Source organism: Somniosus microcephalus, unplaced genomic scaffold (genome assembly GCF_052327205.1).
Source record: "Somniosus microcephalus isolate GS21.2 unplaced genomic scaffold, FLI_Smic_1.0 unresolved_chr6, whole genome shotgun sequence".
In the NCBI taxonomy this organism is placed as follows: Eukaryota; Metazoa; Chordata; class Chondrichthyes; order Squaliformes; family Somniosidae; genus Somniosus; species Somniosus microcephalus.
The window spans coordinates 39,546,330-39,558,565 of NW_028225184.1; the positions used below are offsets into that span (position 1 = coordinate 39,546,330).

At 43.3% G+C, this 12,236-nt stretch overlaps 1 protein-coding gene across 1 annotated transcript; it reads left to right on the forward strand.

The window, feature by feature from the left end:
• The first annotated feature begins 6,272 nt into the window (after positions 1 to 6,272).
• LOC147087214 (putative G protein-coupled receptor 139) lies at positions 6,273 to 10,487 on the forward strand. The gene is made up of 2 exons (XM_085978115.1): positions 6,273 to 6,342; positions 9,513 to 10,487. The coding sequence occupies exons 1-2, from the start codon at positions 6,273 to 6,275 to the stop codon at positions 10,415 to 10,417; spliced, it is 975 nt and encodes a 324-aa protein (XP_085834241.1). The 3' UTR covers positions 10,418 to 10,487.
• The last annotated feature ends 1,749 nt before the right edge of the window (positions 10,488 to 12,236 follow it).

The following is a 12,236-nucleotide window of genomic DNA, read 5'->3' on the forward strand; positions in this document are numbered from 1 at the left end:
GCATAGTGCATGCAAGATACCGGCAGTTCCATTGGGTCCATGCGTGATTGCTCCGTGCATACTCACGTGTTGGGACCCGAATTTCTGGGCCATTATCTTTTGTTCAGAAGGCTATTTGGCTTTTAGCCTCTTCAAGGTTCTGCATTGCAGCGCTGGCGTGAACGGTGTTAATAATCTGTTGCTGCATTATTGCTGCCGAGTCACCGACATGTCCCTGAAGAATTGCATTCTTGTTTTTTAACTCTAAGGCTTCTTTCTCCAATTTTGACTTTTCACTCTCTAACGTTAGATTCTCTCTTAACTTTTCCCACTGAAACGTTAAATTCTCCTCTGCATGCTGCGAGTTTGCATCCGTTAACGTTAGATTGTCTTGTATCACCCGTAGTTTGTCTTTTTCTAATTCATCCTGATCATCTTCCATTTCTAAGAAGGTTTCTTTATCTTGTTCTACACAATACACTGCGGCATAGATCAGTAGCTGCACTGCCCTATCCGCCTTCCATCACTTCTCCTTAACTTGCTTTTCAATGAACGCAAAAACGTCCTCCAAAGATACTCTCACATCCTTTGTTAGACATTCTACTATCAATGGCTGCAATTGTGCATCATCGCACTTCTTCATTAACTTCGCTTTATAATCTAAAAAAACAATCTCACTCGACATTCTAATACCAACTTAAAGAGACACTATCTGATAGATAACCTAACCTTTCACAACAACTTTAATTGATCAGACGAAAAGCCAAACGAAAATCCAAACGCCTGCCTTATGCACAATAGACCTGATCTCAATTAATATTCACTACCCCACGTTGGGAGCCAATCTGTAGCTTTTAAAAGCTCTTATAATAAATGTGTCCGTGACTACACAAACCACTCCGGGTTCAGCTATATTGTGTATCAGTTAAACAGGTTTATTAAACATTAAACATCCAGTACAAATCAGTAGTACTGAACAAGGAGATAGTCAGAGTCTGTTCCTCGAACCCGGCGTTCCTTCCCAGTGACTGCGGCATGGTCTCCTGATTTTATGTTGCTGTGCTCTGTTGACTGAAGCTCGCTTCCTTGGGATTTTGCTGTGCTCTGTTGACTGAAGCTCGCTTCCTTGGGATTTTGCTGTGTTCTGTTGACCAAAGCTCGCTTCCTTGGGATTTTGCTGTGTTCTGTTGACCGAAGCTTGCTTCCTTGGGATCTCGCTGTGTTCTGTTGACCGAAGCTGCTATCAATCTCTGGCTACATGGTGCGCTGCTTTCGATGTTCAAAACCTGAATCTTTATATCCTTTTACCGCTCGTTTTGCCTACGTGGCAGTAATTAACCCTCTGACACCAGGTAAAATGTCTTGCTTCCCCCGGTAGCCATTTTATGACCAGGTTGATCCCACTAGTTTTGTCTCTATGCATTACTAAGTATCCTTATCTTAGCTGTTCACTTTGCACAAAAGATATCCTAGAACATTTTCTAAACAGACTCTCCATCCTATAGCTATACTACTGAAGGATGTATCCAACTCCTATCTCCCTCTCTAGTTCTTATCTATTTACGCATAATATTGCTGAATTCCTCGTCTCCATAAACTTAGCACTACATTCCATTACTTCATTAATTGTAAACACAGCAGTGTTTTTAGTCAGGTTGGCATAATTTCCCATCCTGCTTTGCTCTCAGCCATTCGCGATTTTATACAGGCTTGTATGCTTTTAACATACAATTTCACATATTATAGTTATGTAAAAATGGTTATAGAATCTTAATAATTTTTACTAAATCCTATGGTTACACCCTATCCTAAGGAACCACAGTGCCGTGGTCAGTTTGCCCATCCTCCCTGCATTCTTTTTTCTCATCCATACAGGTAGAAATTATCTTGTCCCTGTTGGAAAAGGTCCAGGCAGAGGCTCATCCATCACTACATCCTGGGTCCCCAAACCTTCCTGAATCGCAGTCACTACCTCCTGTCCCTGACAACTGAGGAAATCTAAAGTACTACTTAATCTGAAGGCTGTGACTGCCTCCTGGAATTAAGTGACCAGATCATTCTCCCCATCCATTCTGCATGCCAATGTCTTCAGCTCGTATTCCAGCTCAACAATTCTGAGCCCAAGTTCCTCGAGTTGCAGAGACTTACTGCAGATGTGGTTGCTCGGGATCGTGATGCTCGCCACAGAATCCAATCGCTGCAGTTACGACACACCACCTGTCCTACCATCACAAAACTTGTTTTATTTATTAATTATTAGTTAATGATTTTATTCAATCGATATTTTTCTGGTTAATTGTTGTATCATTTTATTTAGTTTAATTTAGTAATTTAATAATACTAGCAAGTTATTGTTTATCAGCTCTTAATTTCCCCCCTTCCCTAACATAGAGCGCAAAACAGAGCTGCAACACTCACTAACCAATCACCTGTCTGCTCCTTTAAAACGTCACTCTTTGTTGTTTTTCATTCGGAGCCTCCCGCTGACGCACCTTTTGACACAATTTTATTGTAGCATGTTTTTGCCACCCGTATTAACTTTTTCAATTCCCTCCTGTACTTTACATAATGTTCCTGGTTATTAACGTAATCTTTTTTCTGGCATTTTTCATAAGGCTACTTCTTTTTTAAAGCTCTGTGATCTTTCAGTGCAGGGCTGAATGTTGTACAGGTCTGAGTCCTTACACTGCAGGGCTGTGTGTGGTAACGGTCTCCGCCCTTACACTGCAGGTCTGTGTGTTGTACAGGTCTGTGTTTTTGCACTGCAGGGCTGTGTGTTGTAACGGTCTGCGCCCTTACACTGCAGAGCTGCATGTTGTACCGGTCGGTGTCAGTTTATTCATCAGGCATTGATGAGCATTTTGATATCGGATTGTATGAGGATGCAATGGAGGTTGACGTAGGGCATCATTGCTATGGAATGACAAATGGGACTGAAGCATAAATAATGTTCAACAAGTGTCATTCTGAGCTAACAGATAAGGTGGAACTTATGGTTATGATATAAAGCAGGTGCCTGGGACTAAAGATGTAGGCTTCAGTCTTGTCAATGTGTGCTTCGAAAAATTTGTGATGCATCCAAAAAGGAATGTTGGCCCAGTACTCAGACGACATGGTGACAGAACGGAGGGGGTAGGATGTGCGTTGGGGAGCAGGATCGAGAATGATAGAATTTTAACGGGGGGACAAGAACAGAATGTTCGGTGGGAGTTTGGGCACAAATCTTTGAAGGTGACAGGACCGGGTAACCAAGCAGCTGATAAAGCCTAAGCAGTCCTGGGCTTTATAAACATAGGCGTAGATTACAAACACCAGAACGGTATGTTAAACCTATATAAATGGGGGCAGGTGGAGTGTTTTGCCCAATTCTCGGCACTACAACTTAGGAAGGACGTGAAGCATTGCAGAGGGTACCGGGGGTATTTACTAGATAGGATCCAGAGATGAGGAGTTGCAGTTACGTGGATAGATTGGATAATGTACGTTTTAATCGTTCATTGGAAGTGGGCATCGATGGCATTTATTTCCGTCCCGAGTTGCCCTTGAGAAGTTGTTGAAGAGCCAGCTTCTTGAACCGCTGCAGTCCGTGTGGGGAATTCACACCCACAGTGCTGTTAGGGAGGGAGCTCCAGGAATTTGACCCAGCGACGATGACGGATCGGCGATATAATTCTAAGTCAGGATGGTGCGTACCTTGTAGGGGAGCTTGCAGGCGATGGTGTTCCCATGCTCCTGCTCCACTGTGCTTCTAGGTGGTAGAGGTTTCGAGTTTGGGAGCTGCTACCGAAGAAGCCTCGGCGCGTTGCTGCAGTGCAACGTGTAGATGGTCCACACTGCAGCCACACTACGCCGATCGTGGAGGGAGTGAATGTTTAATGTGGTAGTTGAGGTGCCAATAAGGCGAGCTGCATCATCCTGGATCTTATACAGCTTTTTCAATGTTGTTCTATCTGTACTCATCCACGTAAGTGGAAAGTATTCCATCACACTCCTAACCTGGGCCTCATAGATGGTGCCAATGTTTTGGGGAGTCCCCAGGTTACCCTGCTTCTGACCTGGTCTGGCCAAGCTGGGGTTGTTCTCCTCAGGGCATAGAAGGGTGGAGGAGATTTCTTAGAGTTTTTTTTAAATCTAGAACGGTTTCAGATAGAGTAAATTAAGGTAAGCTGTTTCCAATGGCTGAAGGGTCGAAAGCCTTAGGACACATATTTAAGATGGTTGGGGAAAGAACCAGAGTCGACATGAGGAAAATCAGTTTTATCCAACGAGTGGTTAGGATTTGGAATGCACTGCCTGATAGTGTGGTGGATACAGATTTAATAGTCGCCTTCAAATGGGCATTGGAAAACACTTGATGGAGGAACAAGTGTGGGGATGTGGAAAAACATCAGGAGAGTGGGACTAACTGGATTGCTCTTCGAAAGAGCCTCGAGCGGGCGAATGGATGAACTATTCTATGACTCCATGATTTTGCGGTACTAGGAGATGGAGTTAAAACTATTGTCGTCAGCGTACATTTAAAAGCTGATCGCATATCCATGGATGAAATCTCTAAATGGAGCATGTAGATGAGGACGAAGAGCAGCCGATGATCGATACTTTAGAGGCAACAAAGGGAACGGAGCTGTGGGGTGGTGGTTGTGGAGAGAAGGCATTGCTGGAGATTCTCTTGCTCCGATCAGATAGGTAAACGTGGAAATATAAAGGGGAGTCACATCAGAAGGGAGGCCAAGGTCAGAGAAAATAAGAGGCAACGGAGCAGAGGAGAGACGGAGTTTCTACAGTTGATAAATGTAAGATTGAGGGTTTCAGTCTCAGCTGAGGCAGGGCAGAGGACGGCCATGTTATGCTGACAGAAGTACACGCCTCTTGTGTTGGAGATGATATTCGGTCGGATTGTCAGGTGAGAGATGAATCGGGATCTGAGGTTAAAAATCCTCATACTCAGCCTGAGACAACAGCGAGGGATGAGGATGGAATCAGCGACAAGGGTATGGAGTTTGCGTTGGGGCCAAATATGAAGGCCACGCTATTCCCAATATTTTATTTGAGTAAATAGCATCTCATGGAATCAGGTTGTTGCAGTTTGATAACACAGAGTGTGTGGAGAGTCGAGAGAGATGGCGGCGAGCCGGAGTTGGATGTTGTCAGCAGACTTGTGGAAACAGACCACATGTCTGTAGATGATGTCACAAAGGGCAGCATGTAGATGAAGAAGAGGGGAGGCAAGAACCGAAAGTTCAGAGACTCCAGAGATAAATGTGCTGCTATGGGAAGAGAATCCATTGCTGGAGATGCGCTGGCTACGATCAGATCTGTAAGACTGGAAACAAGTGAGGGCAGCCCCACCGAAAGAGGCCAGTGTCAGAGGTATGGAGAGATCACGGGTGGGTTTGCTGCTGGTTCGGTGGCGAGGTTGGAAATGGCGAGAGGTGAGGTCATGGAGGGATTTAAATCAAGGATGAGAATTTGCATTTAAGTCGTTGGCAGACTGAGGGACAATGAGTCTCAGTGAGGGCGAGAGTGATGGGAAAGCGGGATTTGAGCAGGGCTGGAGGTTGACAGCAGAGTTTGGGTTCGGATGAAGTTGATGGAAGGAGGAGGTTTGGTTCCGGCCAGGAGTGATCAGGAGGAATGGAGTCAGCTGTTGGCACTGTTCTAAATTTACTGGAGCCGTTACCCTATGTAGAATAAACAGGTAAACTTCTGCTGTAAAATAGCTGAGAGAGGAATGTCAATGGGGCACGTTCAGTTACTGAATCCTAATATAATCCACGGCAATTTCTAGTTTCAAATCCTGAACATGGACTTTACCTGTCCCTGAGTCAGAGACTGAAACTTCACATTTTAACTGGGAAACTCCAGGGACAGAGTGCAGCGTGTCTGCTCGAGTCCCTGGGTTCAGCGTACACTGTGGAGAAATCATTAACAATTATAATCGATCGATAGCAGTGAACATGGCCAATACAACTACAGGAAACTGTAACTGAAGGCGCTCAGTATTGTTGGATCCGTCCTGTAGGTGAGAGCTTTCTGCCTTATTCCCCAGAGAGGTGTGATTAACTTGTGTTCATTGAGATGTTTGTGTTTTATCCACCACATTAATTGGATCAGTGTCAATGATATAATGTGTTTGTTCAAGTGACTGTAAATAATAGCAATGAGCAGGGGTATAACTGTGTCATTGGAGACTTATCCCCTGTATAAATCAGGGCCCATTGGAACGGATCAGCTCGGTGTGTCTGCCGGAGCTGTGGGTTCCACTCCAACAGCAGTCACCGCTTCTCACGGCAATGGGATATCCAGTAATCTATCAGATAGAAGACATTTACTATACTGTCCTTGCAGCCGTTGGAGTTCCTGGTAAGCCTGTATCTTTGCTACTAATGGTGTAAGTCGGTGTTAACTGTGCTGCTGCACTGGTTAATGTTTCACTCTCTCCATGTTTTACACAGCTGCCTGTTCATTTCAACCAGTGGAAGAATGAAATGTCCTCAGTCTCTGCTCTTTCTGTCTTGTCGCAGCTGCAGTATATCTGTAATGATCTTTGTACATCCAGCCCTGGCATTGCTCTGGGATTATTATCTGTACTGAATCAGCTGCCTGGGCTAAGAGTATGTATTAGCTGTTATCAGTTTCATCTTGTGGAACTAACCTGTTCTGGAATATTTTTACCGCAAATGTTATTTCAGTGATTAATAATGAGAAAGTTCACGGTGTCAGTGTTACAATGAGGGAGTGCAATGTACTCCCTCCCCGATAACATGGTTCAGTTTGACTGGGATTTCAATGTGTGCATTGGTTATCACTGTTATGAAATATTATTTCACTGTGTGTGTATCTGACGGCACTCCAGAGGTCTGGCGACTGAACTAAGATTGCTGCTGTCTCTTTCACATCTCCTTCTCTCCTTCAGTGGCGATGGATTCCCTGACTGTCACTGGACCTTATTGTAAAATGAAATGTTTTGAGGTTATGTTTTATAAGTTTGCACTGTATCTGTTGGAATCAATAGCCCTTCTATTGATCTGGAGCTTATAGATAGCAGCGGTGAGGTTGGAGTTGAGTTAATTGTACATTCCCGCCATCTAACGCTGTATTTTATAATTACCGGAGAAGGGACTTCAAGTTTTGTCAGCTCTGTCTGGAAGAGGCATTCGAGTCTGTCTCTTCCTTGCATTGCAGATGAAGTTAACTGTGCAGAGGAACAGGTGGCGAAATGAGTGCCCTGAATAAACATTAAACGGTTCACCATTGGACAAACTTACGCTGATAATACGATCACTGAGCAAGGAGCTGGTGAGCAGAATTTGGGCGTAGGATTTTAGGATTGAATCGGGTATGAACATGAGCTTTGACAGAGAGATTACAGACAGTGCAGAAATATAGAGGAGGGATATAGAAAGAGAGAAGTAGAGAGTGCTTTGACAAAGCGAGCAATGACAGTGTGGAAATATAGAGGAGGGATAGAGAAAGCGAGAGGGAGAGAGAGCTTTGAGAAAGAGAGCACAGACATTGTGGAAATATAGAGAAGGGATAGAGAAAGAAAGAGGGAGAGAGAGCTTTGACAAAGAGAGCACAGACAGTGTGGAATTATAGAGGAGGGATAGAGAAAGAGAGAGGGAGAGAGAGCTGTGACAAAGAGTGCACTGACAGTGCAGAAATCTAGAGGAGGGATAGAGAAAGAGAGAGGGAGAGAGAGCTTTGACAAGGAGAGCACAGACAGTGCAGAAATATAGGGGAGGGATAGAGAAAGAGAGAGGGAGAGAGAGCTTTAACAAAGAGAACACAGACAGCGCAGAAATGTAGAGGAGGGATAGAGAAAGAGAGAGGGAGAGAGAGCTTTAACAAAGAGAACACAGACAGCGCAGAAATATAGAGGAGGGATAGAGAAAGAGAGAGGGAGAGAGAGCTTTAACAAAGAGAACACAGACAGCACAGAAATATAGAGGAGGAATGGACAAAGAGAGAGGGAGAGAGAGCTTTGACAAGGAGGGCACAGAAAGTGCAGAAATATAGAGGAGGAATAGACGTAGAGAGAGCGAGGTAGAGCTTTGAAAAAGAGGGTATAGATATTGAAGAAATATAGAGGAGGAACTGAGAAAGAGAGAGGGAGAGAGAGCTTTGACAAAGAGGGCACAGACAGTGCAGAAATATAGAGTCGGGATAGAGAAAGAAAGAGGGAGAGAGAGCTTTGACAAAGAGAGCACAGAGAGTGTGGAAATGTAGAGGAGGGATAGAGAATGAGAGAGGGACAGAGGGCTTTGACAAAGAGGGCGCAGACAGTGCAGAAATATAAAGGAGTAACTGAGAAAGAGAGAGGGAGAGAGAGCTTTGACAAAGAGAACACAGACAGTGTGGATATATAGGGGAGGGATAGAGAATGAGAGAGTGAGAAGGCAAGAGAGAAGCAAATGTTGGAGTGAAAGTGATTGAGAGAGAGCTACTGAAACTTCGAGTATAATTATAAGTAAGAGATGTGTTATTAGGTTGTGGTCAAATTGGGAGAGATTATATTGTTGTGTGTTTGTCCGTCAGCACTTCAGTCTGTTTTGGTAAATATTATTTTTCCTTACGTTATGAATTATTATTGCACGTAATTCTATTGATTTAAATAATAGGATCCATGATTTATTGATCATAATGAGTTATTAAATCGTGGATTTTAAATGCTGTACACCAGTTGAATTCAATAAAAAATGAGGTTGAACTCCTTTGAATTTGATGCAACTGATGTGTTGAGTAAAAATATTGATGACAATTTACACCAACGAGCTGTTCACCGACACCGGTAACCACAGACATTACTGATTGAATGCATTAATTGAGTTGTGTTACTGAAATGTATGAATTAGATTTCCACTAACTCTGCTACCGTCTCTCCCTGTGAATGCCATCCTCTCCTCCGACTGCATTGAATCCTCTAGCTCCTCCTCCGTTGCTTCAGGATGTTGGACTTCCCAAAACCTGTGCTCCTGACTCCCCTGCGGCTCCCACATGTCCTTTTCCTTTTCACCGCTCCAATCTCACTCACTGGCTCGGCCTCCAGCTGCCTCTTTCAATCTGACCCAAATCCTCAAACACACCACAGCGGCTCTCGGCCGTTCCCGTTTAATGCCAGCCCCTGTCGGCTCTCTGAACCCAGAGCAACGAACCAGCTGCACCTCCACCTGTCCCCAAACCTTCCCGCTTGAATCACTTTCCCTCGGTCTGGAGATCAAATCCAGATTTAACACTTTGGATTCCAACTCTGTAAAACCCCTTTTCTCTTCCCCACCGGCAATGTGCCCTCAGTCAGCCCTTCCAGTGTATCCGGTGCTTATTCACTTTCTGTGTGGATTTCACAATTCATTCTCGATAATTGTGTTTTAAAAAATATTACTTGCCGGAAAGTGCTGCCCAGGTCCATGAATGAGTTTCCACTGTTCGATGCAGCAACAATTCTGGAAATTTCAGCCCAGATCCTGTCAAACTGCTGCTTGGGCTCCAGGCCTGATCAGTAATTTATCTGCTTCTTTTTCTCTCTCTTACAGTTAACGTGGTGGCGATTGTGATCCTGTCCCGAGGAAAGTGCGGTCTCTCCAAATGTATCACTCACTACCTGGTGGGAATGGCAGCGGCCGATCTCCTGGTCGTTATCACTGATCCCGTATTGAAGTGGATTGTTCTGATCTATTTCCCATTTTCATTCTTGAACATTACTCCTGTGTGCAGTCTCGTTGGCTTCTTGGGTTTTGCAACCACGGTGGTTTCTGTCTGGCTCACAGTCGCTTTCACCTTTGATCGGTTTGTGGCCATTTGTTGTGAGAAGCTGAAAACAAAATATTGCACCGAGAAAACTGCGGTCGTGGTTATCGGGACAGTGAGCATGCTTGGCTTTTTAGTGTCTGTCCCCTGGTACTTCAGATATGAACCTGCCTATATATTTCATAATGTTCCCTGGGAATGTTCCATTAAACCGAGCTTCTACACTTCCGTTGCATGGGGAGCATTCGAGTTGTTGCACCTCATTTTAACCCCTTGTGCACCGTTCTTCCTGATTTTGCTGCTCAATGCTCTGACGGTCAGACGTATTTTAGCGGCCAGTAGAGTCCGCAGGGGACTCCGGGGCCGCAGCAATGGAGAGAATCACAAGGACCCAGAGATAGAAAACCGAAAGAAATCCATTGTTTTACTCTTCAGTATAACCGGCAGCTTTATAATGTTGTGGGTGACCCAGGTTTTGTTTAACATTTACCGGCGAATTGCAGGTATTCGGTTTTATTACTCCTTCACCGACCCTCGTTATATCACAGAACTGACAGCAACAATGCTTCAGCTTCTCAGTTCCTGCACCAACACTTGTATTTATGCCCTGACCCAGAATAAATTCAGAGAGGAGCTGAAGATCGCGGTGAAATACCCATTCAAGCGAATTGTTAAATTAATTAAACCATAGTTAGATAGATAGATAGATAGATAGATAGATAGATAGATAGATAGATAGATAGATAGATAGATAGATAGATAGATAGATAGATAGATAGATAGATAGATAGATAGGTAGATAGATAGATAGATAGATAGATAGATAGACAGACAAATAGACAGATAGATAGATAGATAGATAGGTAGATAGATGGACAGACAGATAGATAGATAGATAGATAGATAGATAGGTAGATAGATAGATAGATAGATAGATAGATAGATAGATAGATAGATAGATAGACAGACAGACAGATAGATAGATAGATAGATAGATAGATAGATAGATAGATAGATAGATAGATAGATAGATAGATAGATAGATAGATAGATAGATAGATAGATAGATAGATAGATAGATAGATAGACGGACAAATAGACAGATAAACATACATAAAGAGACAGGTGAAAAGTGAAAATGAGAGATAGCGTGAGCCCTAAAAAGAGAGAAAAGCAGAGGTCAGAACTGGGAACCTAAGAGAGAGACAGAATGGAAATGTAGAGAAACAGAAATTGAAAGTGATTGCCGAGCGTAGATTTGCGATATAACAAGCTAAAGAAAGCAAAAACAGCAAATAAGCAAGGATTAAGAGATGGAGATGTTGAAATGGATACAAAAAGGAGCGAAAATGGAATAGAGAGAAAGAGGGAGAGTGGGAGAAATTAGACGTGTAGACACACTGAGAAGGCAGAGAGAGAAACCGGTAAAAGTTGAGGTGGCGAAAAATAGAAAGAGACAAATATAAGGAGATAAAATACACAGAAGAAAAGCAGAAACAGGAAAGGCACATGCACATGTAGAAGAAAACATAGAACGTATAACACAGATTAAGGGAAAGAGAGGGAGATTGTGAAAAGGGAAAGTTGTGTGAAGTTGTTAGACAAATTGAGAAAGAAACTGCGGGAGGCAGAGGGTAGGTTAAACAGGAATAATACAGACAAATAGCGAGATTAAAAGAGATACGTTAAACAAATATTCTGTTTCTGCCTTCACATTGGAAGACACAAAAAACAGACCTGAAATTTTCGGGAACCAAGGACCTATAGAGCGTGAGGAACGTAAAGTGATTAATATTAGTAAAGAGAAAATGCCAGAGAAATGAATGGGACTTAAAGCCGACAAATCTGCTGGACCTGATGGCCAACATAATAGGGTTGTGAAAGAGGTATCTGCCGATGTAGTATTGGTTTTGATCTCCCAGAAGTCCCGAGGTTCCAGAAAAATCCCCATGGATTGGACTGCAACAAAGGTAAACACAATTTAAAATAAAGGAGGGGGATTGGGCAGAAAACGGGGAACTGCCGTCTGTAGTTGGGAAGGGAAAAAATCTACTATTGAGGAAGAGGTAACAGGGCACCTGGACAATCACAATGTGATTCGTTAGAGACAACACGGCTTTATGAAAGTGAAATGGTGTTTGACAAACCTATTAGCGTTTTTTCCAGGTGCAACTAGCAGGCTAAATAAGGCGGAACCAATGGATGTACAATTGGATTTTCAGAACCCATTCCATAAGATGCCACACAATAAGTTGTTAAACAAGAATCGGGCTCATGGGATTGAGGGTACCATATTAGCACGAATTGCAGATTTGTCAACGGACAGAAAAGAGAGTAGGAATAAACGGGTCATTTTCATGTTGTCAGGGTGTAACTAGTGGAGCACGCAAGGAAGTGTGAAATTATCCACTTTGGTTGGAAGAATGGAAAAGCAGAAGACATTACATAAATCAACAGACTTGTAAATGTCGGATACAGAGGGATTTGTGTGTCCTGTTTCACGATTAACA